Below are 27,095 nucleotides of genomic sequence, written 5' to 3' on the forward strand. Positions count from 1 at the left end.
CTTTTCAAAAAAAAAAAAAAAAAAAAAAAAAAAAAAAAAAAAAAAAAAGAAAAAAAAAGGAAAGAGAAAAGGGGAAAAAAGGATCATAGAGATCATGCCGTCACATTTAATTTCAGAGAACAAAACCTGAAGCTGATTTCTCTTTAGATCAGTTGTATACCAGTTGGAACATGGGTGCCTAGCACTGCGACAGAGTAATATGATCTGAGCTTTAAATAGCTGCCAAATAACCATGTGGTGGCTGGCAGCATTAAACGTGTTGCAACGAGAATGATCTGTTTCAAAGTAAAGCCACATAACAGAGGATTAGTCAATCTGATGTGGTATAGAAAAGGAGGGGGGAATGTTTTTCATTACCCTTCTGGGTTTCTTTCTGGTTTAAATGTGTTTCCATCTAAAAGATGCATTAATTTAAGCTCTTTTTCTTAACCGGTTTAAAACCTGAATTATATGCAGGTCATTTCAGATAACATCTCCTTGCATACCCGGGTACAAGGTGGGGGGGATAAGAGTGTGACAAATGTGAAGCACCGGCACTGAGACCATTCTCTTGAATTAGCCCAGTACATAGTGACTGCCTCTCAGCATGAAAGGCACCTTTCCTATGCAGAGCCCCCCCTTCACCTCCATAGTTGGTACCAAATGCATCCTTGCCAGATTTTAGGAACAGATAAGGAACAGATCTATAGCAAATAACACGGGGTGACTCATGCTCCAAGCCCTGTCCTTATCCTCACAGCAAAATGTGGAGCCTTGCAGTACTCCATGAGACCCCTCTGGGTTCTTTGGGATGTAGGGAAAAAAACAACTGCAGTTTGGAGATGTCTAATATAGGAGACACTGCCAACCCTCCATTCCTTCTTACCTTCATGTCAAATGGCTCTCCTGATCACTACTGTAAATGTGCCCCCTGGGTAGATAAGGCACATAAGGACTGGAAAGATAGACCAGGAATGATCTTAAACTGGTAATGTGAGCAAGAGACATAGACGGAAAAGTGATGCTGTAAACACTCGTGATTCTTCATCCCTTCTGTCACTTTTGATTATAGATGACTGACTTCTGTTTTCAATTTCAGTGTCTCCACCAACTTTAGCTGCATCAGTCAAGACTTACTGTAAGTCAACACAGCAGAATTTCATGTGAACGTTCTTTATCTACTCTTCACTGCCTGGAAATCACTCTGCCAAAAGGACAGATAGCCAGAGGAGAGCCAGCTGCTTCATGAGAAGGTAAATAGCTTATTTAAGAGGTTCAATATGACTTCTTAAAAGATAATAAGCACAACATACTTTGCAGCCAAGATTTTGCAAGAATGGAGACAGCATTAAATACTACTTACAATTTTCCTACTAGCAGTTGACTAACACGCTATAGAGCACAGTCTCAGTTGCTGCAGCTAGGCACCCTGCAGAGAAATAAAGCAGGCTTTTTTTGCATTTCCTCAGAGGAGAACATTGCTTTACCTCACCATTGTAAATGCCAATAAACAGCCACATATTTCACGAAGGTCAGCTCCAGTGAAAACTCCAGCAGCAGCCCCAATGAGTAACAAAGATAAACCGGAGCCAAATCCTTTTCTGACTGATTTTGTCGGCAGGTGCCTTCACCACGTTGTGACAGTGCATCCCCCAGGAATCCACAACAGCTGCACAGTGGGCTGGCAGAGGGCATCAAAGAGGGACACTCACCTGCCTTTTTCTCCCTCCTTTCTCACCTTCCTCTACTCGTTTTCTCACTGCCTCCTTTGTGGGCAGTCACAGTCCTTGCCATGTTTGCACTGGACAAGCAGATGATTGTAAGATTGAAAGTAATCAGAAAATGTTTCTTATTTATTCTTTTCCTTTTGCCATCACTTTTTCAAACACATTTCTTAGAAAAATAAATCTCTTTTCTTCCAATATGATCACAAGCTATTAAGCCAGAGAGGCAATTATTAAAAAAAAAAAAAAGGCAACAAACCAACCAAAAAAGAAAACCCAAAACCAAAACCAACCAAACAAAAAACCAACAAAACACAAACTCCTATGGATTTGTGGAGAACACATGTCTTTGACCAACTTCACAGAATATTTTGATTACAGTGTTTAATCCTCTTTACAATATTTTACACAGCTCTCATGACAATCCCTGCATCGCTGCCAAGGACTTTCTAGACAAAAGCATATCTGGAAGAATGCCATAGAGCGAGTCTCCTTAGCTGGTCTGTCTTCCATGAGTTCTTACAAACTCATTCCCCTGCACACATTTCTTTAATGAAATCAGAAGAACAAGAGTTAGACTGTGGTTTTAGTCCATAGAGAAATGCCTCTCCACCATCCTCAACGCTACTCCCTGGTCTGCAGTGACTACATATTACATATCATGTGCTTACCTACATCTATGTTTTGGAGGGAGCAAGCAACCTTCCAATTAAAGCAAATGGATAGAGCTACAGACTACTGCCAAAGTGTGAGTTTGAGTGAAGAATTAATGAGGACTCAAGCAATTTCTACTGATGCCAGGAAGGCTTCTGGACGTTTCTAAGGAAATCCTCAGAAACACCTTGGATCTTCAATGGCCATTACATCCACGGTCTGACCCAAAGCATTGCCTCCAAGAGAGGACGTCTTGCACACGAAAGTGCAACTAATTTAGCTGCATAATGGAGAGAGTTCTGAAGATGCACGTGGGCTGAATTAAGGGCGCCACGGGAGCCTTTGGCTCATTCCTTGCAGAGTTTATTAGTTGCTGCTGCACACATGGTTAGGTTTGCTGGAAGAGGTCCAGCTCTGAGGCACCACTCAATTCCTCCAGCTTCCAAAAGCTGCAAGAAAGTGGCTCAAGCGTATTGCCCCCTCTAAGCTCTTGTGCAGAATGACTCTCCCCTGCAGAGAAGCAGAGAGGGTTTGGGAGGGATACCTAGTCAATAACTCTTGATTATTGAATTTACCTTCACAATTACCAGTGAGTATCCTAGACTGTAAAGAGGGTAAATACCAACAGATTGTATTATTTGAGAAACAGTATGTGATTGTGTAATTAAGGGCATGAATATAATACCATATGCACAAGGGCCAGGGTTAATTTCAGCATTTCCTAACTAACCAATGGCATTATGGTGTAACCCTAATGTTCTCCGGATGGCTATCATTTATGTGGACCTCATATATATGCTTATGAATATTTGGTTAAAATTCATCTATCATACTCTCTGACACGATAATTAAAAACACTGTGTTAGCTGCCAATAAAAATATTTTTGTGATTTGGTAATTATTCTAAACCTCCCAGATTCCCTACCTCCCACCCTTGTTGTCTTCCTGTTCTAAAATATATAAAGCTAATCTTGATGATGGAAAAATAAATAAGTAGCAGGAAAGGCTGGAAAGCTTCCAATCACAAAAGCTCAAAAATAGAAGTAACATCCAATCTGTCCCACCACATCTTCTATATGGGCATTCCTTTCTTGCCTTTTAGCGATGCTTTTAGTATTCATAACAGCTGTGGAATTAAGCCTTACAAAATAGAAGAAACCAACATGCAGCCTTTACTTTTCCCCATCAGTCCCCAACTATTCTGCACTGAGTTACAAAGTGAAAACCAGCACACTCTCAGATGGATTTAATTTCAGCTTGGGCCCAATGCCAGACAAAGTTTCCCCATTGTTAAAACTCAACCCCATCTTTTCTACACCATGCATACAGTCTCACCCTTATCCCTTCTTCCAAACACACATGCACGCACACACATAAACACACAGAGAAACAGCCACTCCTACAATATAGAACCAAATCCACCTCTCCCACTGTCTTAGCTAGGCTCATTGCTTTCCCTAGGAAGCCTAGTAGGCAAGTTGGATTTGGTCTACAATGCAGATTTTTAAAATTTGGGAAAATGAAGGCTGCATAAGACACACATTTTCATGTCCTAGATATTGTCTTGACAATAAACCTTTTTTAATAAAAAAGTAATTTTACACAACCAGGAAAAATAAAAGGGTTAAAACATAATTAAATTCTTAATGCTGTAATTCAAAATACAATCTTGGCATAACTGCAGCTAGTGATTGTACTACAGCATTTTGGCTTACAGAGTCATGCAACATATATGGACTTCAGAATACAGAAGTATACAGCTTTCAAATGCATACAGAAAAGAGAAATGGGTAATGGAAGCAGTTAAGCTTTTACACATTCACAGCAATTGTCTTCTCTTATGTCCTCTTCTCATGGATCTGCACTCTATAAAGTGCAGACATCTTTTCTTCCATTAAAGCTAAGGCAATTAGTGGAAAATAGGAGAGGAGGTAGAATGAATTCCTGTATTTGAATGCTTACCTTCTCCTCTACTTTGTGCCATTCTCAACAAACAGAAGCACAAAGTAAATGCTAAAAGATAAATGCATAAAATCTTGATTTGGGTCACTTCATGTTGGGCTTTTATTTGCAAAAAATTTCTGCCTTTCTCTGTTTGCAAACCTACAAAAATGCTGCGAATAGTACAATCTGGAGAACCACATGTGTACTTGCTAAAGAATTAAAAACAACTAGTTGGGACTAGAGGTGGCTTCTTCCTGTAGTGAGTTTTGTATCTTTTACCCTTAAACAAGCAATAGAAGAACTTCCAGAAGTCTGCCTGCATACTTAGGATTGCCATAATGGTAATAATGTATAAAATTGTGTTCCAGCTTACACTCGTCACGAAGTTTCACCAGTATTCCTGTATTCCCTTCAGCAGTGTACAACTAGTCTGAATGTAAATAAATGTGACGCCCTACCAGTAAGAACAGCATTCCTGCTAATAAAGCAAAAAATACTCCTATAGGAGCCAGCATAAAAGACCAGCCATAACGTACATAAACAGCAAAGTCTGGGCAATCCATTTTTTTCATGCTTGTGTAGTTTTCCAGATCAGCCATGGCCTGGACCCAGATGACATACATCACGACTACCAGCGAAAACAAGACACCTGGAAAAGAAACACCAGGTTTTAACAATATAGTGTGAAACAGATGATGGGTGCATTTACTGTAATACCTAAAAATCCACCAGTGCTTGAGGCCCTGTCTGCAAGGCACAGTCAGCCACCACTGGATAATTTTTGCCTTTGGCTTCCTCTAACTGCCACTACCTCCATCTTGCTTCTGATTTGCACTGAAAGGCATACTTCCATATCTCCAAAAGGAGATATCTGGTTTTGGTAGGCAGACTTTAAGGCAAAATTCAGGCAGCTATTTACTGGTTTGAATTCAGGGATCAAAGCGGAGGAGGGAGGGGGAATGGGATGGGACAATCTGGGAAAAAATATCTACTTTTACTTCCCAAACTCTGACACTGTTTTTATGAGTCTTTTGGAAAGGAGTGGGAAATTTTTCTACCATCTTCCCCTCTCTGCATTTGCATCTTTATTCTTATAAAAAGGGCTTTGTTTGGAACTTGCAACCTCCAGAGTATTCTACTCAAATATTTTGCAGGAAAATTCCAATGTCTTTAATTCAAAATCATCCACATTTAGAAAAGAAGCTCTTGTTATAGGAAAAAAGACCAACAAAAATTAAATAATAGCTATGGAGCAGGTTATTAGTATTAATCTCAAATTTTATACAACAGTTTCCTGTAATTAATCCACCACATAATTCATAGCCTTTTCCCAACTACTCCTCTGGATTGTTTACACATGATAGTAATAGGAGCACTTGCCCTTACAAACTTTGTTAATCTCCTTGTTTCTATATACCAGAAGGAGATATAAGAAGAAAGTGCTTTCCAAAGTATCAGTTGCATTCCTAATATTTCATTTCACTCTAGAGGAATGTGGACACTTGAGAAATGCAAGCTTGCAGCACACATGTTCCAGCAAAACATTTGCTGGAAAACTGAGGGCACAAGTCTAAATTTTTTGCATGCTCCAGCGTGTATCCATTTGCTCTGGGAGTTCCAGCTGTCCCAGCATAGTTACAGCAGCAGGACTATCTATTCCAACATTAAAATGTTTGAGGGACACAACCCCATCATGTTTTTATCCCAGGTTATTTAGGTGCCTCATTAAAACCACAAGCCAGTGCATAGTCCTGGGAACACTGAACTGCCAAACTTGAGTCTAAAGGCTGTAGAGCTGCAGAGTATAAGTTAAAGGTATTTGTGATCTCTTCACCATCCTCCTAAATACTTGCAATGCAACCTTGAACAAATGTGACATTTGTGGCAAAATCCAGAAATACAATTTGTAAGCACCCATGGCCAGGCATTTTGCTCCAGACCCACATGTCCTGGTAAACTTTGATGGTTGCCTTTCCCCATTCCCAACCTGAGATGCTGCCTCACAACCTCCTTTCTCTGCCCTTTCTGCCCATTTAGCAGGGAGCAGCTCTTGTCCTCACTCTCTCATTTGACTCAGATAAAACTAGACAGGTTAGATGCAGCAGCTTAACTTGGTGATCTGGTGACCTTCTTGTCGGTGCTTTATGGTCAAAATGTAATAGCTTTACATATATCCTGAACATCTGACAGACGAGACCTCATGACTCAATGCTTGTAAACACCACCTTTTGAAGCCCACCAAAAAAAGAGCTGAAGTAGTTAACATGAGGCATAATCAAAACATAACTGAAATTTCCAAAGGATCTGCAATTTTTAGGAGGCTGAAAGAAAAGTAGAAAAACTAAATAAAGAAGGAGGCAGACACATTTTCTCTCTGTGAAATATACTTCCGGGATTATATTTTTTGCTAGGGCTCAAATTTCTAACTAAGTTTGAAAAAAACCCCCAACACTCAACTCTAAAAGGCATAAATTCAATTTTGAAAGTATTTTACCCAAGTAAAACTGAATTTTGATGGAATTTAGTACTGCACTTATATTAAACATAAAATTGGTGAAACAATCAGAGAGAAAGATCACCTTAGGGCCAGCCAGACATGAAGAATGAGAAATTAAATTGCAGACTCTCCAAATATAATTCAAATTGAGCAGAAGATTCGTAGAACAGAATGTCTAATGATAACAGATAACGTAGGCAATATAAGAAAATTAGAACCAAACACAGTTAGTAACTTTTGATTTAAAAAGTAAAAAGATTCAGGGCCAAATTCATAAATGGAGTTATTAGATACATGGATTTTGCTCAAGGTTTCAAAACTTGAACACACACAGAAACAACGTAGCCCAAAGATTTGGAAAGATACATTAATAACCTGGCAAAATCCATACAAACATTGGAATTTACCTCTTCAGCTGGCTGTGCCTATGCATTTTCAAATTTGTCCTCTATTTATTTTCTTCATTGGGGAAAACTTAGTCCAAAACAATAATAACAAAAAGTAGTGGTGCATATTCCCTTATTATAGCAGCAGGTAAGTATAACCAGGCCTTGCACATCTGGAATGCCCTCTAGCACCCTGGGCAGAAACAAAGTTAAGTAGGCCACTTAGTTGGAAACATCTGCCATTAAAACAAGACTGCGTCAGAGGTGCTTTAATCTCGAAATGGGCATCCCTTGCTTTTCGGGCAGTCTGAAGAAACACCTAAGTGATTAAACTAGAGCCAACACTATGTAGGGGCAAAACAGCAGGCCAATGCTGCCACACTGTGCTACCATACGTGGTAAAACAACTTCAGGGAAGCTAACATCCACCGGGTGTGATTTCACAGCAAGCTGTTATACTGGTGAGTGGCAAATTGTTGGTATGGAAATTTGCAGAAGAAAAGTATATCAAGCAGAGATAAATGTCCTTCTTTAAAAGAGAAGAAAAAGAGAGGAAGAGCATGTAAATCCTTTCGGCTAATTAGGGCACTAAAGGGATATTTAAGTGTTCTCACTGCCTGCTAATGGAGACTAATTAGTAGGTGTATTACTTAGTGTGTTCAAGAAATATCTTGAACAGTAGAATCAGGCTAAGTAAAAACTGACCATGTCCTGTTGTCTCCAACAGTATTTTATTCATTAGTGCTCCTTTTGTCTAATTTTCACAGAGTTATGATTTCACAAGGGTTAAGCACTTAGACAGGAGTTTAGTGAATATATATTTATTCTGAGAAATCTGTTCCTGCAGTCTTGCACTGACTATCTGTTGGGAATGTCATGAACTCTCAAAGCCAACACAAAAGTAATGAGACTTTAAAAAACTCCAAAATTCAATGAAGCAAATATTTTTAGGAAAAATGTGTGCTATTATGTATTTCTACATTTTTGGCATTTAGACCTTTTGCATAGTGTGTGGGAATCCTTTTGCCCTTGCCTCTTAGTGAATATAAAATGAAACAGCAGCTGTATAAATCAGGAATGATGGGGAAAATTACTCACAGAACATGAAATATGTCTGAGAGAGATTAAGACACATAAATACTTCCCTACTACTCCTTTTTCTTTCCTTTTTTTTCCATTTTTCTTTTTCTTTTTTTTATAAACACATGTTTGATACACAGCTCTGTGCAGTGTGATAAGACATGGGACTTCTCTGAGGTCACACTTTTCTGTCTTTTGCATTCATTCTTTTGAATTTCTTTCAAACAAATACTTGTGCATTTTGTAGAGGAGAAAGAATACAGAACCTTTAGAAATGTCTGTGAATTCAAGAAGCAGTTTGCTGGCCTTTGGTACTGATTCTTCCCACGTAGAAATGCCTTTCACTTGTCAGTGGTGAATGGCTGTTTGTGGCATGAATCTTTTACTATGCAGACAAGAAGACAACAGGTGCTGGAAAGAATGATGTGAGCTTTTTACTTGTGCCTAGAAGTTTAAAACTCTTTATCTCACTTGAGGAAAACTTGTATGTGTGTGTGTGTATGTATTTTTTTTTCAATTGCATTTTTCTGTTCCTGTCCTAATTTCAGATTCTACCACCTACCTTGGCCTTTTGTGATCTTTATTTAAAAAGACCAAAGCACATGCAGAGGATCCCATTTAAGAGTTATAGGAGTTGGCATATGTCTCTGAAGACAGATTTTTGTCCTCATCTAGGATATACAATTAAAGTATCAGCTTTTTTTCACTCTTTTGGCTGGAAGCAGTTGTACTTCTAATCTTGCTTCTTCACCAGGGTGTGATTCTGTAATGCTCTGTGCACATCCTGGAATATTGCTTGTTGACGTCAGTACATTAGGACAGTTTTTACCACCACACAGGCAGAAAGAGATGCAAGGTAATTATGGACTTTATTGAAGGCTGCTGTGATTATTTTATGGCCACTTTCTCTTCTTTTCCTATGACCTTTGAAGTAACTATAAGGCTTCTTGCAGTTTGCAGCACTGTAGCTGCTCTTGGACCAGCCTCTGATGTTGTAGACATGAAGGTGAGGCTGCAAAGGCAGCACTTGAACTGTGATATCATTGAACTGATATACACTCTTCACCCACAGGTATAGCAGCTGTAGTTTCACCTGCAGCCTCAAGTGGTTTATGAGGTTACAACAAATAATAGGGAAAGCTGCACCAAATAATTTTGTGCTCCATTTGTCATAGTTTATCTACACCACTCATAAGAGAAGTGAGCAGCCTTTCTTAAAGATCAGAATTAGGAAAAGGCAAGTGTGTGACTCTTCCACAGGTCAGACATCAGAACTGTTCTGTGGGTAGGTTTGTTGTTTTCCTGGAGCCCAGATATACAACACGGTGAAGAAGCTTCCAAGGTTCTTTGACCTCTTTGCAGTTCATCCACCTGGGCACCAGTGATGCTGTCAGAGAGAATGTCAGTGGGCAATTATAGGGCTTTGATGATGAGAGGTAAGGGCCCAGGACCCAGGTGATGATGATCTCAAACCTATTGCCCAAAAGGTAAAAGCTATACAAAAGTTGCTATACGCTGTGCATCAGCTCCTGGCTTTGTAGCTAATATCACAAGCAGGGCTTTGGCTTCTGTGACTACAGGACCCTCTTTGAGATGTGAACATTTAAAATGGGGTGGGATGGCTGCAGTCTGCAGAAATAAATATCTTGAATGGATAGGGATCTTCTAAGTAAGAGGAGCTCATGGGTTAAGATCAATAAGTTGGATAAAAGGGTGCTGTCATGGTGAGCATCTCCTACAGGCCACCTAATGAAGAAGATAAAGTGGACTGGAAAAATAATTACGATTTCTGGTTCTCATGAGGGACTCACCCCAATATCTTCTAGAAGAGCAACATTGCAGAGAGCAGGCAATCCAGGAGATAGGTAGCTGGACTACATCAAGGAAAACTTTTTGAAAGAGCTGTGGAACAGACCAACTAAATAGAAGTGCTTTGCTGGATCTGCTACACACAAATAAGAAAAAATGGGTCAGGAAGATGATAGATGGTGTTAGTTGCTTTTATAATGGTCATGGAATGGCAAAGTTTAGTGTCCTAGGAAGAACATGGAAGGTGAGTAAGAGATTAAAGACCCAGAACTTAGGAGAACAGACTTCAGTCTGTGTAGGGAACTGGTAGGCAGGATCCCAAGAGACTGCCCTGAAGGGCAAAGGATGCCCAGAAGAACCGGTTGCTCCTCACAGGCAGCTTCCTTAAAGGACAAGAATGCTCCCTCTCAGTGTGCAAGAATTCAATGAAGTCTGACAAAAATAAAAATTAATCTCATACAGAGCCACATTAGCAAAAACACCATCATCAGGTTTGAAAATACTATTATTTCCCTTTATTCAACAGTTGTGATATTGTATATGGAAAACTATGTCCAGTTTGGGGACCCCTGGTGAAAGAGAGGTACTGATAAACTGAGGTGATGACTATCAGAATGGTTAGGGGGATGGAGAATGAGAAGAGGCTGAGTGAGCTGGGGAATTTTAGTCTAGAGAAGAACCCAGTCTTCATCTTTCTAAATAAAGTTATAGAGAAGATGAGGACGGACTTTTCAGAGACTTGCAGACTTGAAAGGATGAGACAATGGTCACAAACTGCATCAAGGACAATTTCAGGTGAAAACAAGGAAAAAAGAAAACATTTTTCACAATGAAGTTGATTAATCTGGGACAAGTGCCCAAAGGTGCTGTGGAACATCAATTATTGGAGATTTTAAAATCTCTACTGGATAAGGCTCTGAGGTGCCTGATCTAACTTTGAAGCCAGCCCTGCTGTAAATGTGAGGTCAGACTTGATTGCCACAAGAGGTCCTTTCCAACCTAAATTTATTTGTTTCACTCAAGATCTCTGTTTAGGCTTCTTCCATAGGTTCCTCTAAAAGGCAAATCTGCCTTATCACAAATAAGGTGAGGTGTCCCTCTGAGTGTTTCTTACTATTGACAATAGAAATTTAAGCAGTTGGTTCATACAAAACAGCCTTCAGATGGCTGAACAGTTGGCGTGAATCTCATTCCCAATAATATCTTCAGCTGCTTCCAGAACCCTAAGGCATCACAGCAGACCACACTACAAGTACTCTTCAGTTGAGGCAGAGCTTTTATCTGCTGCCTAAGTTGTCAGTTAAGGTTGCAGAAGGATAAAGATATTTCAGTTCAACAACAGGTATTAAATCTATTTCATCTAACTTCTTTTAATGATATGTAAGCAGGAAAATGAATGATCTTCCTATCATCTTCCTAATTTCCACAGAAAAACCATCTTGTCTAGTTTCATTCTCAGATTATTCTCTCCAGTATAACAGATGCTTGAACTTTGTGGTAAGACAGCATCCAGGCTCTTTCAAAACAATGTATATAATTCCTTTTTTTCTTCAAATCAATCTGCTGGTTTGTGTCTTGGAAGAACTCTAACTTCACCTAGAATCTAAGTCACATTACATCTTTTCATTTTGCTGTTAGGTCTGTCTTTAAGTAGATGCATACCCTGGCTGCATCCTGATCACATGTTTGTATGAGTGGTAAATATGCACCACTTCTCATCACTCTCCCCTTCCATACCCTGTTTTTCTTTGGCAGGCAGTAAACAAACAGACTCTCTAGTCCTGAAGGAGATGGGTAGAGGAAGGGGTCAGGGCAGCAGGGACACAATAGAGCACACTGTCCTGACTTCTAAAGGCAGGCTAAAACACTCCTCTTCTGCATCGTATTCTACCTTATCTTGCTCTGTCCCCATGTTATCCCAGATTTAAGATAATAACTATTCCTCCTATTGTGAGAAATTTTTACTGGGAGAGAAAGAGAGATAGCAATTTCATGCTGTCATACCTTCGGGTCTGAGAACCCCTCTTACTCTCCATTTCATGTGATGGGCCATTGAATGGTAACACCCCAGGAAAGTAAGTTGTTGCCCAAAACATCCCACAGGACATAGCTTTAACTACTGAAAATGCAAATTATTTATAAGAACTTCTTATGTCAGTATGGTCACACCAACAAGCATGATTTTTAATTCATGGTATAAATAAACTCTCTCCTTGGCTATGGGCAGTATCTGTGAGAAGAGATGAAAGCAACAGACTTCTTTTTAGTGTTTTTGTAGGTGATCTGAAGTGTTGGATAGGATAATGATATTTATAGTAAGTATCTTCCCCAAGCAGTCGTGCCCTACTGGTGGGACTGGGAGTAGGTGCAGAAGACCTTGGTTGGGAACCACGTGCCCCTACCCAAGCCATAAGGCCTGGAGCAAGCTGAATGGGTCCTATATTCTGCTGCCATCACTACTTTTTACCAAATCATAGCAGGATTTTGCTAAAGATCTTTGCTTTTCAACAACAGCAATAGTAATGGTAACGGTAATAGTAAAAATAACATAGCTCTTCTCTGAAGCCCTGATTGAGAACAGTCCTGAAGTTGAAAGATACTACATATAGAGAGAGTAAAAAAATCAGGATTTCCCTTAAAGAACATCTGCTCTACAGGGACAAAGGGTGAGGGGCAAAGACACAGACCCAAGGTCACACACTGGGATAATAAAACACTTAACTTCACACACCTAAAGATATAGTCTCTCCAGATTCCCTCAGTAAAGGGAAGAGGGGTGTAAGGGTTCCTCCATAGCGCATTCATCTGATCCAATTAGGCCCCTCTTTCAGTATGAAATGAATCCCCAGCTGGGGGAACTTCTTATACACCTGCTATTTTTACTGCCAATAAATGTTATTGCCTCTTGCAAGCCTCCTAGGGAAGCAGAGGGAGGCTACTGCAGACTTGGGGATCTAACTTTCCCCTAAATGAGGGCAGATCAACTGACCCAGAGTGTTGAAGACACACATCGTTTTTCACCTCTGCCCGTCAGTTCCTGGCATCTTTCAAGTGCCCTTTCCCCCTCAAACAGCCTCTGCTACTTTCTAGTGACAGCTGAGGTTTTTTATGCATTACAAATGCAGAGAAAGAGCATGGGACTCGCATGGGCTCTTGCCCTGCAAATTAGTGACAAAATGCATTGAAATATCTTAGGATTTCCATCAGACTATGAATATTTTTTGCACGTCTTTTAAAAGCATGGAGGAGCAATTCTCAAGGGATCAAATGCAAGTATGTAGGATTTTCTTCAGCTAAAATATTATAAAATACTTCCCACACTTCACTGAGAGTCCTTTAGAGAGGAATAATGATCACTAGTTGCATATGAAGAGCTGTGAGGTGCAGTGGGTAAGCAAGGTCAGCAGGTCAGCAGAGAAGCAGAGAAGCAGAAAGAGAGCTCAGGCCTTTTGGTCCTGATACAGGTGGCTCTACCCTGTAACATACTGTGTTCTCACAGGGCTGCCTCTCACCAGGCTTTAAGCAAAGGAGAACACTGATGGAGCACGTACTATCATTTACATCCTATACAACTACATCTTACACACCAGTGTGACATCACAGACTTTTCAAGGTTAACCAAAAGCATGCCAGAGAGCTGCCCATATCAGCTGAATCCTGGGAGGGCGCATCCTCCACAGTTCATGTGGGTTATGAGGAAGGAGGGAATTCACTTACTTGTTATCTTTCATTCAGAGAGGCTTAGAGCTCCTACTTACTCATATGACAACTATTTTATTATCAACCACTTACAATACGACAACTATTTTATTTACTCCTATCACATCCAAAACATTTCTCCTATATTAGTCATGTGAATGTACTCTGTTCCCCAGCTTCCTCAGAATCCACTATAATCATCTTTCATATCACTGATGAAAGACAAACCCCTCTCTTTAGCTAAAGCCCTTGAGAATCCTATGAGGCAACATCCCTAAATATGTATTCTTTTCCTTGTAGAAAAAGTAGATTAAAATTGCAGTGTAATTTCATAATTTGTCCTGTTTTTTTTTTTTTTAATCTTAACCCAAAAATAGCTTTTAAAACAGCTTCATGACTAAATAACTGTGGAAAGAATTGTCTCCAAGGTGGGCGCTCCACAAGCCAAAGGATAGAAGCATATGCTTTTTTTTCTTTTAACCATGATTAATATGATTTTTGGTCAAGGAAAAGGGAAGAAATAACTAATCCTTTCTATTCTTTAATTGACTGAGCAAACAGTATACCCACCAGCAATGATGAAAAAGCCTCCTCCTGCTTTGTATAGAACGTGACTGGCAAAAGGAGCTGCACAGATGATGAAGAAACTAGCCATCACAATAGTGAGCACTCCCAGGAGCATAAGAACTGTCCAGAAACCTCGATAAACTGGAGAAAAGGAGAAGGAAAAAAATTACAATGCTTTTTAGAACTTATCCAAATTGGCTAACGAGATTTTTTTCCCCTTGTCTTATCACTTGCTTTGTTAACAAATGAAACATTTATTCTATTTTTCATAATCATTATATATCATGTGGCCCAAATTAGGTTTGAATGCCAGTCCTTATCTGATGATCATGGAAAATAGGTTGTAAGTTACCATGAATGAAATCCATCTGATGATTATTTAACAGTATCTTGTAAGATAGCAACTTGAGCAAATTTACACTCTTTCAAAAATGGTACACCAAAGCTGTAGCAGTGATTCTTTGGACTGATATTTCACCAAAATTGTCTGGGAGAAGCAGAGAGCTGCAACATCTTGACATTCTTAGTGTTCGGACTATATCACCAATAAGAATCCGTAAGTTCTCTACAATTTACAACTCGATAATACTCCTTATGTATAGTCAAATTCAGTAGACAGAAACCTAAAGCAGGAGCAGGGAGAAACTGAAAAATGTAAATAGGATTGCTGAAAAACAGTTAAATGTTTTAAACCAGCCTATTTCTGCTCTAAAGATCTTTGTATTTTATTAGATTTAAAATGTTATGTTTCAGAAGCCCCTGTTAGACAGTGCCAAGCAGTGCTGAATTAATGAATGCAGCTGGTGATAAATGAGCTGAGAGTTTTGTGACATATTCTGGCCAAAAGAGTCTTTCTAACAATTAGTTTTTAGCTGGTTAATTGCACATCCATTTAACAAAGTCATCATTTTACAAATGCTACAAGAGTGACATAAATTTCTCCCATGAATTTAAAAATTGGTACATTAACACAACCCATTAGTAAAATTATGAGTTGTAAGGATCTTCATCGTCAGATCTGAAAATCTTGAAGCACTGACAATTCAGTCAGTGAAAAACATTTCCACCCAACTGAGGGAAAGTATGTAAGCCAGCTGGCAAGTCAGGAAAAGTGAATCACAAAAGAAACTGCCACTTATCATCTGACAGCACCTACTTACTATTATGGCAAAACACAACCAAGCAGCTATTATACTGGTTCATATCCTGAAAGTTTTAAATTCATACAGCTTGTTAAAGACAGCTATTCTGGAATAATTTGGGTTTGCTCTCATCTGAAATCTGAAGGTACACTAGATATTAGCAGATCACATTTCCCACTAGTGTGTTCCAAAAAAACCCTACTGTTTTTAACTTGACCAGCTTAACTCTTGTTAAAGTACTCACCATCATACTTGTTAATGTATTAGCTAGATCATGTTCACCACATTACATTAGCCATACTTTTCAAATAGCAACCTTTTTAATCCAGGCAAACATTCAGAGACATAATTTTCTGCCACACTAATGCCACAGCAGATTTGGGCACATAAAGGAGGAATGCACCTGAAAGTAGCTGGCAGAAGGGTTAAAATTGTGTTTTGGTTCATAAAAATACAAGTTTTCACTCCATACAAACAAAAAACTATGGGAATAGTAGGTAAGAAATAAGGCTATGGCTCAGCAAAGCAGTTAAGTGTGCATTTTACTTTAAGTACTCTACCTCTTATGGGGTTTAGGCACCTGTTTAAAGTTAAACACATAGTTAAATGATTCACTTAATGCAAATAGACAGTGAATGGAGACCTAGAGAGGTAAATCTCTCAAGTCCTTCAGTCTTGGGTTTCTGAAGCAATTTCATATTATTTTACTCATGGGGCTACTTTGATAAGCTTCACTGCAGTCCCCAAGTCCATGGGACATTACCTCCTCGTTTAAAGCCTAATCTCACTAAATCAGCCTATAACCACCCAACTCTTTTACATGGATAGCCCAAGGTACTTCAAAGTCATGCTATATAATAGGACACATTGGCCAAAATGGACCTTGAAAAAGCTTTCTTTGATATTATTATGGTCAGTCGCATAAGTCATGCAGCAGTGTTTCTATTTTCTGAATGGATGAGGACACAAGATTCTCCAGCATTACAAAATCAGCATCCACTTTCATTATCTGCTTTTCATACAGGAAGCTTTGAAGTCTGCTTTCAGTGACATTTTATGAGAAAAGCTTGATTTGATACTCAAATGTTCTTAGAAACAGATCACAGAAGGAGTACAAATGTAACTGATGAAAATTTGTTTAAACCTCCCTGAAACTATACAAGAGAAAAGCTGTTTTTCTGCTCCAACAGTGTAACTATTTTATGCATTATATGTGAAATATAATAGCTTCCATTCTATTTCTCTAGAAATAATTATTTACTCTAGAGAATCATGGATAAATTCTGATTATCCTAATACTTGCTTATCAAGCAAATTGTCATTAAACATCAATTAAAAAATACAGTGTAGTTGACCTGCACAAAGTCTGATCAAAAATCTGTGACTTTTCAAGCAAAAGAGAGCCCCCTCTAATTTGAAAGGCAGTAAGCCATTTGAATAATTTCTGGCACAGGTCTGAAGAAACACCCTACGAGCAATTAGACTTTTGTAAGGGAGTTAAAAAGCAGCCATTTTTCTGCAAAGATGGCTTCACTTATTTTATACTCTGATCATTTTTGCTCAGATCAAATTTCCCATCTTCTCTACCTAGATGGGCAAGATCACTTCCTAAAGGGCTAATCATTCAAAATTATGAGTCAGGCCTACTGCTGTCATTTTGCTTACCTGGCATCTACAGACAAACGCAAAAGAAGTGGTTGAAATTAAACCTTCCTAAGAATGAAATTACTCTTCAAGTCAAAGACTTTGCTGCTCTGAGATTGAGGTGAACCCTGACAGACAAAATGCAACAGAAGATGCTGCTTTGAATTATGCTTCTTTATATCTCATGAAGAGGGCTGACACCATGATCCAAACAGTCTGTTTCAAGAAATAATGGTTCAGTGGACCTATAAAAAGTGTTAATACAAGTTTGCACCATTTCAAATCACACTGCAGTACTTCATAGGATAGCCCATGTTCTGGTCCAGACGACAAGGAGTACCCTTGTCTCTTCCAGGTACTTCACAGATTATATTAGAGTCACCTACCTCAAATACATTAATTATTCCAAGTATTTCCTACAACAGAAGAAATAAAATACAAACACTATTGCAGAGTCCAAAGTAAACATATCCACAGTGTTTGAAATCTTAGATACCACTGCTCTGTGATGCAAGAGTGCTAAATAGAAGGTTTTGTAACTTGTCTTGGTGACCTGCCCCTTTGTTGAGTACAACATTTGCCTTAGAAATGACACACAGGCCTACAAACAAAAAATAACACTTAGTAGAAAACAGGAATACACACAATATACTTTTTTTTTTTTTTGAGCTCTGTACTATTGCACCTGTATGGGAACATTACGGTTGCAACATATTCCTCAAAAATCGCCTGACCTGTAGTTTTCCCTTGCTACTTGCTTTTCTCTCTAAAGATCCTAATTTAAGTCCCTCCAGAGACTTTTGCATTATTTGAAAACTAGAAGAAGTATCTGGGTTTGAGCTAGGGACCAAATTTCGGAGAAATGGTTGAAAATTATCAAAAATATTATCAAAAGCTTCCCTTTTTAGTACAGTAGATTCCAGAATTGGTTACAAACTGAAGTCACAGATTCATATTTTAAAATGTTACTGGTGCATGATATGAAAGAGAAGCAATAATATATTTGACAAAGTTACAGAGCTGTGTCACCTACAACACGCACTTCTTGTGTAGCAGTCATGCACACCTCTGAAGCTCCATAATGGTTATTCAGAAACAGGATAGATAAAGACACAAAGCAACACCCTTCTACTATTGCAGATGCTAACATCAGCCTCATAAAACCACATCAGGTATTTTATTGTCCTTGCTGGCTTCAAGTGTTTTCAAAACTCAGCCATCAGTCCATATATTTTCTGTGGCTTATCAAAAAAAAAACAAACCCAGCCACTTAATATTGAATTTAATATCAATACAGATTATTAAGCACTACAAAACCTTTTGAAGCATGTGTGACTGCAGTGCCACACAGACATTACTAAGGAGAGGCAAAATTACTTGGAAAAGTTGCCTTGAATTATCACCCACAAGCTCACGTCCCAAAGGGAACAATCTTGTGATCTGACTGTGGATTGTATTTTAGAATGTCTTCTCTTTTCCTCTCTATTTAATGTAACAGATATCAAAATGCTTTTGACAAGAGTATTGCCACCAAATATAAAGTACAGTGAAAGGTGAAACACCTGAACTGCTCTCAATCAGGAACATCTCTGCAGATAAACAACTGTAATTGAGATTACAGATCTCAGCAGCACCACAAGAGATACACCTGGCAACACAGTAAGCCTTGCAAGACCTTTCTCAGCTCCATTTAATACCCTTTAGTATCTCTTAGTACTAACACTCATTTTAATAACTTTAACAGCAAAATAAATACAATATTCACAATATAGATACATTTCTTTCTTAAATACTTCTTACTTTATTGATGCTTGGTGGCCAGAGAGCTCTCCCTTCCTAAATGTACTGTATCTCTCACGGGCAATTATATGACTGTATTACATAACAGCATTTTTTCCACATAGAAATAGACTACTGCTAACATTTCACTTGTACAATTTTTTTTTTTGTATTTCATTGCTGATATTTTCTAGATTTCTTTATGTTAATTTCAAACCATTAATAAACCTGCCAACAAATTTGATCTCACCATTTTAAATTTAAAAGCTGCTGAATCAGAATTTCTCTTTAGTCCTACAAATATTGTGTACTATACATTATATTAGGCACTACTTCAAATGCTGGCAATATGCCCAGTAATGGACAAAATAAGATACTAATAGTTAGAAAAAAAAGTATTAGCAGTTACAAATTAGAGTATTAAACTAATGTGTCAGTGCTGCCCCATTAAATTGCTTCCACTTTAGCTTCAGAAGGCATTGGGGAGACTTACAACAGCTAAGGAACTATTGTTTATTTCCAAATTAAGTTGAAAAAAATCCTCTGAAAAATAAAATTAATAACTTAGTGACTAGGTGCTAGATTTTTCATTTCTTTTTCTGAGGAATAATCTCTCAATAGGCCAATGGGACTATTTCCACAAGTAAGGACTTAGGACATTTTTCAAAAACAGGTCTAGTATTGCCCTATAGTAAAAGAGTTTTAGAAAAGTGTGATAGTCCTCCACATTAAGTAATCTAATTACATGATATCATGCATGAATCTAGTTAACAATGAATTAATATTTAAGTAGTATACTATTATGTTTTCAAATTTATGTTTATGTTGCTACTGTGGCACTTTAATCGTACGGTCTAATTTAATTTTTTTATTCCTAGGTTGTAGTCTGTTGCCCTTATGTTTGTGAATCATATAAATAAATCTGCTAGCAACACAATGAAGTGCTAAGTCAACTTAAGAACTGCACACTGTAATAGTTGTCACTATAAACCTCTGTACCATTACAGAATGTCACTAGTCAGGCTTCCCCTGAGTTCACTTAGATGCCTGTTTCAGGCTAAGATAAATGACATGGCCTACAAATTTCTTTAAGCACATTAACGATAAATGATGCTTCACACAGCTTTCGACCACACCTTACACGACAGCTAGGTGAAGTCCTCCCCACTCTGTCAAGATATTAACAAAACTAGTAAATGAACAAAAACATTATAACCATAATTAAAAGATATAACAAGCTGCAATTTCAAAGCCATGCTATATAACCCCTTGAAGGTGATCATGCATTTAATGGTAATAGTTAAAAGAAATCTGATACATTAAAGCATGCATTCAAATCTCCAGTATAAGCATCACTTTAGGCTTTTCTGTCTTTACTTTTCTGTTTAAGGCCATAATTCTTCACACCAAGAGCTCATAGTCTAGGTTTGTACATCAGGATGAACCAACCCTTTGTTCTAAAGATCTGTAAGACATACACTATGCCGTGGTATGTTTAGTGTTACCAGCTCACTGTAACACTAAAATTCAAGGTCCTCAGTCTTTTGAGAACTATCACATGAACGTCATAAATTGAACATAGAAAAAGATGTAAATAAGCTAAAAGAGGATAGATGAGGCAGTTTTGAATTCTGGTCCAGAAAAGCTCTAAGCCAAATTCCTACTAATACTAAAGCCAAAGGAATTATGTCAACAGAGAAACTGGTCCAGACACTGCACTCAACAATCATTAGAGATTTTATGTTCCTCAAGCAACTTCTCTTTGCCTGAGCTCTTCTAACTGGATGGTGACATGGTACTCCAACAACAAGCCACGCTTGTGTTTCCACTAGGGAACTGCAGTTAAATTGAAATTCCTCTGAAAGGGTCCCAAAGTCTCTTAAGCCAAACAGTCTGTAAAAGAAGTCACATACATTTGCTTCCTCAGAAACTAACAAACCTGTTAACAGAAAGTTAGAGATTTTTAGAAAATATATTGCATATACGTTTGATTTTTCTAATGAAGTTTAAAGCTTTTTATTCAGCTGTTTGTTTTTCTATGAAAGAGCACATGAATTATTTTTCACATGAGAGAATATTTCTTCTTATCTACTCCTAATTAAAACAGGACTTGATTAAAATAGGTCTCGACTAAAAACACAATGATAAACTTGTGGGGAAGATTTGGGGGTTTTATCATCCCCAAAAGTGAATATGTCAAGAAAACTATGAGCCATGAAACATGTATCAAGAAACAGTAGTAGAACTGAAAAAAGGGACAATAACCTCAACCTTTTGGTAGTGCCTTTTTATTCTATGTTTAGCTGATGCGGACAATTGGATATACAAATCATTGATGAAATCGTCTTCTTCTTCATGAAATCAAACAAGGCCTTTTGCCACTGGCTTTACAGAGAAGTATTTCCTCTATTGTGAGTCAAGAAGAAGAAGACAACCTTCTACCATTTCTTAATTTAGCCACTGCAGTTGCAGCGAGGTTTTAAAAACTTGTTTGCCAAATACCACATGCAGGACTGACAGTCAAACTAGACTAAAGGAGAAACAAGTTTTGACCTAACAGAAGAGCTGATGAATAAACTTCTTCATAAAAAGTTGTGAAAGACTCTTGAATAAGCATACCTGCTCTAGTAAATAACTCAGCTTGGATGCTGAAAATTAACTGTAGGCATAAAAAAACCCAAACCCTCTTCAGTTTTAATGAGCTTGAAAGCAATCCAACTGTATCTATTTATATAGCAGGAATGGCTCTGAATATACTCTACCTGGGCCAGCATCTATAGTACAATTCTGCCTATTTTTAATCTTCTAATATGAAATATAGATAGGAAAATTATATTTGAGCAGTGGTTCTTTTGGTAAACATTAACTAAAATTAATTAAACTTTTGATGATATTCCTTCTCCTTTCCTTTTTCTCTGTTTGTCCACTTCTGTGTAATCACGCAATATAATTTGAGGAACCTTTGTGAATGTATGAGTGAACAGTGGAATACAAACTCTGCCTAGACTATTAGGAGCTGATGACTCTGTCACTTTCAAATGAAAAGATAAACTGTTCTAGATGCCCTGTAAAGTTACAGGTTAGATCTCTGAATGGTGAGGTCTGAATTCTTCCTTGACAAACAGTTCACAGTTTTTTAAGACTAACAGAACAATTATAATTCCCATTTATTTTCTTTTTCATGTCTGCAGCATAAAAAAATTGGATTCTAAAGACACTTCAAAGTTATCAAAAGCATAATTACGGCTTCAGGACAGGAAGGGGTCACTTAGCAAGGTCAGAGACATGTGGCATCCACACAGAACAGACTGTTTGAAAAGTCATATGAAATAGGTATCAGAAGTGACTAACTTCAAATATATTTGCATAAAGCTCTCAATCTGATGAAATGTGCTCAATATTTTTAAGTAGCTCCTAAGTTTTGTAAAAACAGAGCTTTCCAGGCATTATTCAAACACAAGGTTTTCAATTATTGTATATCTTTCACATGTATCTATTTATATGTTTCTCTGTTACAGCGCTAGATTTTCTCAGTGACGTATATTTGACTTAGTTGAATAAACTTAGACAGCATGAAAGCCCTGTTCCTCTTTCCTCATACAGTAAAAATGCAATATATTTCCACATGATTATTTATTTAACAGAAAAAACCACCTAAACAGTTTTACTGAAATACATGACAAGAAGTACTTGTTTAAAGCATTCAGCCCAAGGAAGATACTTAATATGTCAGAGAAAAAAGCACTAGAAAAGAAATGGCTTTTTTTTAGAAATTACCTCAATTCTGCCATCAAGCTAAGCATTCATTTAAATGATTTGTTAAATAGTGGCTTAAATATGTATGTTGTAAAATTATGAGAAGTACGAAACACCAAAACTCTGTTAATTAAACTGCGTGGAGTGATGGCTGTTTTATTCGGAAGCATCCAAATTGTTTTCTTGGAACTATAGACATTGTATCCATTTGCACCAAAAACAATACTTACTGATTGCAGAGTCATAGGAAGTTGAGTTGTGTTCATCTCGGAGAAGAGGAAATGGTGACAGGTAAGCATGTGTACAATTCTTAGAAGGTGATTGGTTAGCTAAAAATGAAAGAAAGCTGAAGATTAATATTTTACTGCCTCAACAATATTTTATGTCTGTTCTTCAAATGGGCAAACTGAGTTTCATAGGTTCTTTCCTAGGCAACAGCTTTCAGTGGATTTGATTTCGTAAGAGATATGAGCCTTGTTATCCAAACAAGGATATTCCTTAAAGAGCAACACAGATTTGTACTATGGGAACGGTAAATTAGTCACACTGAAGGTTACACTGCAATTTATATGTTCTGCATATGTACGCTTTTGTAGCCATAGGTACCTCTCTTTTGAGGGTTAATTATGTTCATCTCGTTACCACATGTCCCACAAAAAAAAAAAAAATTCAGGAAATTACTGTTCTCTTGTGAAAGGACAATGAAAGCATCAAGCATCTTCAGAAAGTGTACAGTGTCCACAAATATGAGTTTGGTCTATGGAATTAATATCCCCCAGAAAAGAGTAATTTCACCCTTTATATTAAATATTTATAAAAACATCACCTTCTTTCTAGTTAAAGATAAAAGCTGACTATAACTTAAACCACATTTAAATTTCAGATTTTTGACCACAGAATTCTCCAGATAAATAACAAGGGGAAATTAACTACAGGGAATATTACATTTTCCACCTAAGAGTAAGCAATATATTTTACAAAATATGGTTTATTAAAATCAAATTTGTATGATGGCACCTGCTTTTCACAAGGATTATGGAAATCTTGCAATAAAGAGAGGGAGCTCTCTATCTCAGAGGGAGTGTAAGACAGGAAAAGAAGTTTTGTTTGATTTCTTCATGGGGGATTTTGGTTGTAAAATACTATCTGATCTTCCAGAATCTTGGCATGTAGTGAAAGAAAGCAAAGGGTCATCTGGAGATGGTGTGTCCTACACCATTTTCACATTCCTTCCTTAACCCACTTGTAGAACCTGATGGAGAAATTCTCCAAGCAAAAATTCATAGTTCCCAATAACCACTAAGCTCTTTTTTCCCTACATAACAGAAGAAAACCATCTGTTTAACAGTTAGTGGCAAGAGACTGTGTAGATAAGAATGGACTCAGGTTAACAGAGCAGCCATAACAATCACAGCGTAATTTGATAGTTAAACTTGTATCATTTGGTCCTGGGGTTTCCTTTAGTACAGATTACAAAAGTGTGCGTCAAGAATTTATTTTAGGGTAGCTGAAGAAACTGATCACCAAAGAAGCCATATGAAATCCAGTGCTTCACAATATAGAAAAAAAAAAAGAAACACCACCAAACCCTAACAATTTTGAGAACAAACTACTTTAGCTAATGTAAAAAGAAAAATTTACTTACTATACCAGAAATTCCACATGCTGGCATTATTATCTCCTACATTTCCACTAAACCAGCATCTCCAGAAGAAACCTTCATGATGGAAAGTGGCCTTCACTCCCTACAGGGGAAGAAAAAAAAAAAAGAAATCCATTATCATGTAATATTTGAATGGCTGAAAGAAGTAAGTTCAACCTGAATTAGATGTTGAGGTAACAAAAATCATAATAATGACACACACCTGTGTGCATGTAGATCAGCTATAGCATATCTAAACAGACATACTTTTTTTGAAAGGATATCCTATGGCAAAAGCAGTATCACAAAAGAAAAAGTAATTTTAGAGGTGATTACAACTGATTTCAAGAGGTTTTGAAATAGGCTTGTAAGACTCCCAGTGGTCAAAATTAGTATATTCAAAAGTTTATACAGAAGTAAATTCTTAGAAAATAAACACATCCAAGAAACCTATATATATAATTATTGTTATAAGTAAAAAAGTCCATACTAACCCCAGCATCTTCAGGTGCTTCTGAACACGTTCCTATTTCCGTAGCAAGAAGCCAATAATCAGTTCCAAACGCCACCAAAAAAAGCAAAACCCCCAGAGCTGCAAAGAAGCCTCCAAAAAATATCCCCACACTCAGTTTCATTATCAAAGTTTGGGTTTGTTTTTTTATTTTTTTATTAAAAAAAAAAAAAGCTTAATTACTTGCGAGATTGGCAGTAAAGTAAAAAATAAAATATCGTGAAAGTGACTAAAAAGCTGTTTGGAGAATACAGCTCATATCGGAAGAAAGTTTCTCTTCACTTGACTTTCTGTCTGTGCCCTTCTTCCCAATGCCCTGTGAGTCGATTTGTGTCTCCGAATTTGTGTTCCATGTGGCTGACTCAAGTCTGACAGATGAAAAGGGCCTTCTATTTTAGGACACTGATGGCAGAGCTTCACTCTGTTTCTCTGTCTGGGCGAGGCCAGTCAGAAATAGCTGACCTTCCCCTAACTAATCAGGGATTGACTTGAAATATTATTGCAGCTGGTGCACCAACATCAGCGGAGATGGAGTTGCAATGGCTCTGTCCATCTACATGAACTGCATTGCAGAGCACTTACTAGGAGCAAGGACTTCTAAAGCTCAGGCCTGGTGGTGAATGCTTCCTTAGCTGCTAGCAGGGAAGGAAACACCTGCAACACTTTGGAAGTTACTAGAAGCCACATTACAAAATGAAGGCTGAGGGTTTTTTATAGAATTTTAAAACATGGTAGCCAAATTGCAGAGATGCCTTTGAAAAATCCTAACTATTTTTACAAAATAATTCTCTTTAAAAAATTACATCTTATCTTTAAAGTGATAGGTTTAACAACACTAAACATGAAAGTATTTAAATGCTTTATTTATTCAGATGCACCTTATCAAAAATGTATGAAGTTAAAAATTCCTCCCAGCACCTGATAAAAAAACTTTCATCTTTTTTAAACAAGAAGACACTTTCCCATACACATGCTTTGGCCATTTTGGAAAGTGATGAGGTAGCACATATAAATTCTAAATACTCACTGCACAAGTAAAAAGGCTTTTTCAACAACTTCACTTCATGGCAAGCAGGCCTTCCCAATCTTCTCTAGTGGCTTACAGGGTATGCTACTACAGAGATTTATTGAGTTTATACTGTGCACCAGATCCTGCAGTCATTACCCAATAAAATTTCATTGGCATTCTCTATCATCAGAGTAGAAAATATTCCACTGACGTTGCATGCTGGTAAGTATTGGGATCAAGAGAAGAATGAAGCCAGTTTACTCCTGAAAACACTTGTCACAAATTGTATTGCAAAAGACTTAGGACTTCAGGGAGACTTCTACTTCCAATATCCCAATATTGTTTGGACAGTGCAGCAGCATGCTTAAGGAGAGCAAGAAAAATACTGTTTCTACCATCTCCTCTCATTTCTAGACAGATGAACAAGTGCCGTGTCCTCAGTGTTTTTATAACACTATATTATCTGCTTAACACTATATTCACATTTTTTACAAGTCATATTTTATTCAAACATGATACTATACTAATTCCATACACAAGCATATCTGACATTTTGTGGCCTTTTTGCATTTCAGAGTTTCAGTGTATGCAGAGAAGCAAATGAATACTCAAACAGACTCTTTTTGCCATATTTGCTTTTCCTGACAGCCACTGATGCAGTTCATTTTGCTATAGAAGAAAGAGATGTTTGCAAATATCACTTCGGAAAGGGATGTTCTATTCTTCTTTATTAAAGAAAACAAAAAAAAAGTCAGGAAAAAGAAGAAGACATAGTATATGCTATAAAAGAAAAAAAAATTATTACTTGCAATTTAGAATAATACTTTAACTCTTGGTCAGCCCTGAAGTGGTCAGGCAGGTGGACTAGACGATTTTTGTAGGTACCCTCCAACAGAAATATTCTATTCTATTCTGTTCTGTTCAATTCTATTCTAATGTGTCCAAAGTAGCACCAAAAAAAAAAAAATCAGTTCAGCACTAACATGCCCAAATTTAGACAATTTCACGTGAGCTACGTCTTTCCATAATAATCAATAGCAATCACACTCAGCTGAGCCAGAGGGCCGTTCATCACAACCTAGATTAGACTCACAGAGATCAGTTTGATCACTCAGGCAGACACCTTGCTTTAGCCAGTTTCCACAGTATCCTGCTGGCTCTCAGATGCCACTGCAAAGGGCATATTTCCCTCCCTGTTTTAAAATATATGCTAGCCCCATGCATGGGTCTTATGTACCCTCTTTCACCTTGAACGACACTAGGACTCTACATG

At 37.7% G+C, this 27,095-nt stretch overlaps 1 protein-coding gene across 1 annotated transcript; it reads right to left on the bottom strand.

The window, feature by feature from the left end:
* Positions 1 to 3,899: 3,899 nt before the first annotated feature.
* On the bottom strand, positions 3,900 to 25,146 carry TMEM182 (transmembrane protein 182). The gene is made up of 5 exons (XM_017818454.1): positions 24,797 to 25,146; positions 24,306 to 24,405; positions 22,891 to 22,989; positions 14,343 to 14,480; positions 3,900 to 4,950 (listed from the first exon to the last, which is right to left on the bottom strand). The coding sequence occupies exons 1-5, from the start codon at positions 24,935 to 24,937 to the stop codon at positions 4,727 to 4,729; spliced, it is 702 nt and encodes a 233-aa protein (XP_017673943.1). The 5' UTR covers positions 24,938 to 25,146; the 3' UTR covers positions 3,900 to 4,726.
* Between the last annotated feature and the right edge of the window lie 1,949 nt (positions 25,147 to 27,095).

Source organism: Lepidothrix coronata, unplaced genomic scaffold (genome assembly GCF_001604755.1).
Source record: "Lepidothrix coronata isolate B3197 unplaced genomic scaffold, Lepidothrix_coronata-1.0 Scaffold68, whole genome shotgun sequence".
NCBI classification, from domain to species: domain Eukaryota; kingdom Metazoa; phylum Chordata; class Aves; order Passeriformes; family Pipridae; genus Lepidothrix; species Lepidothrix coronata.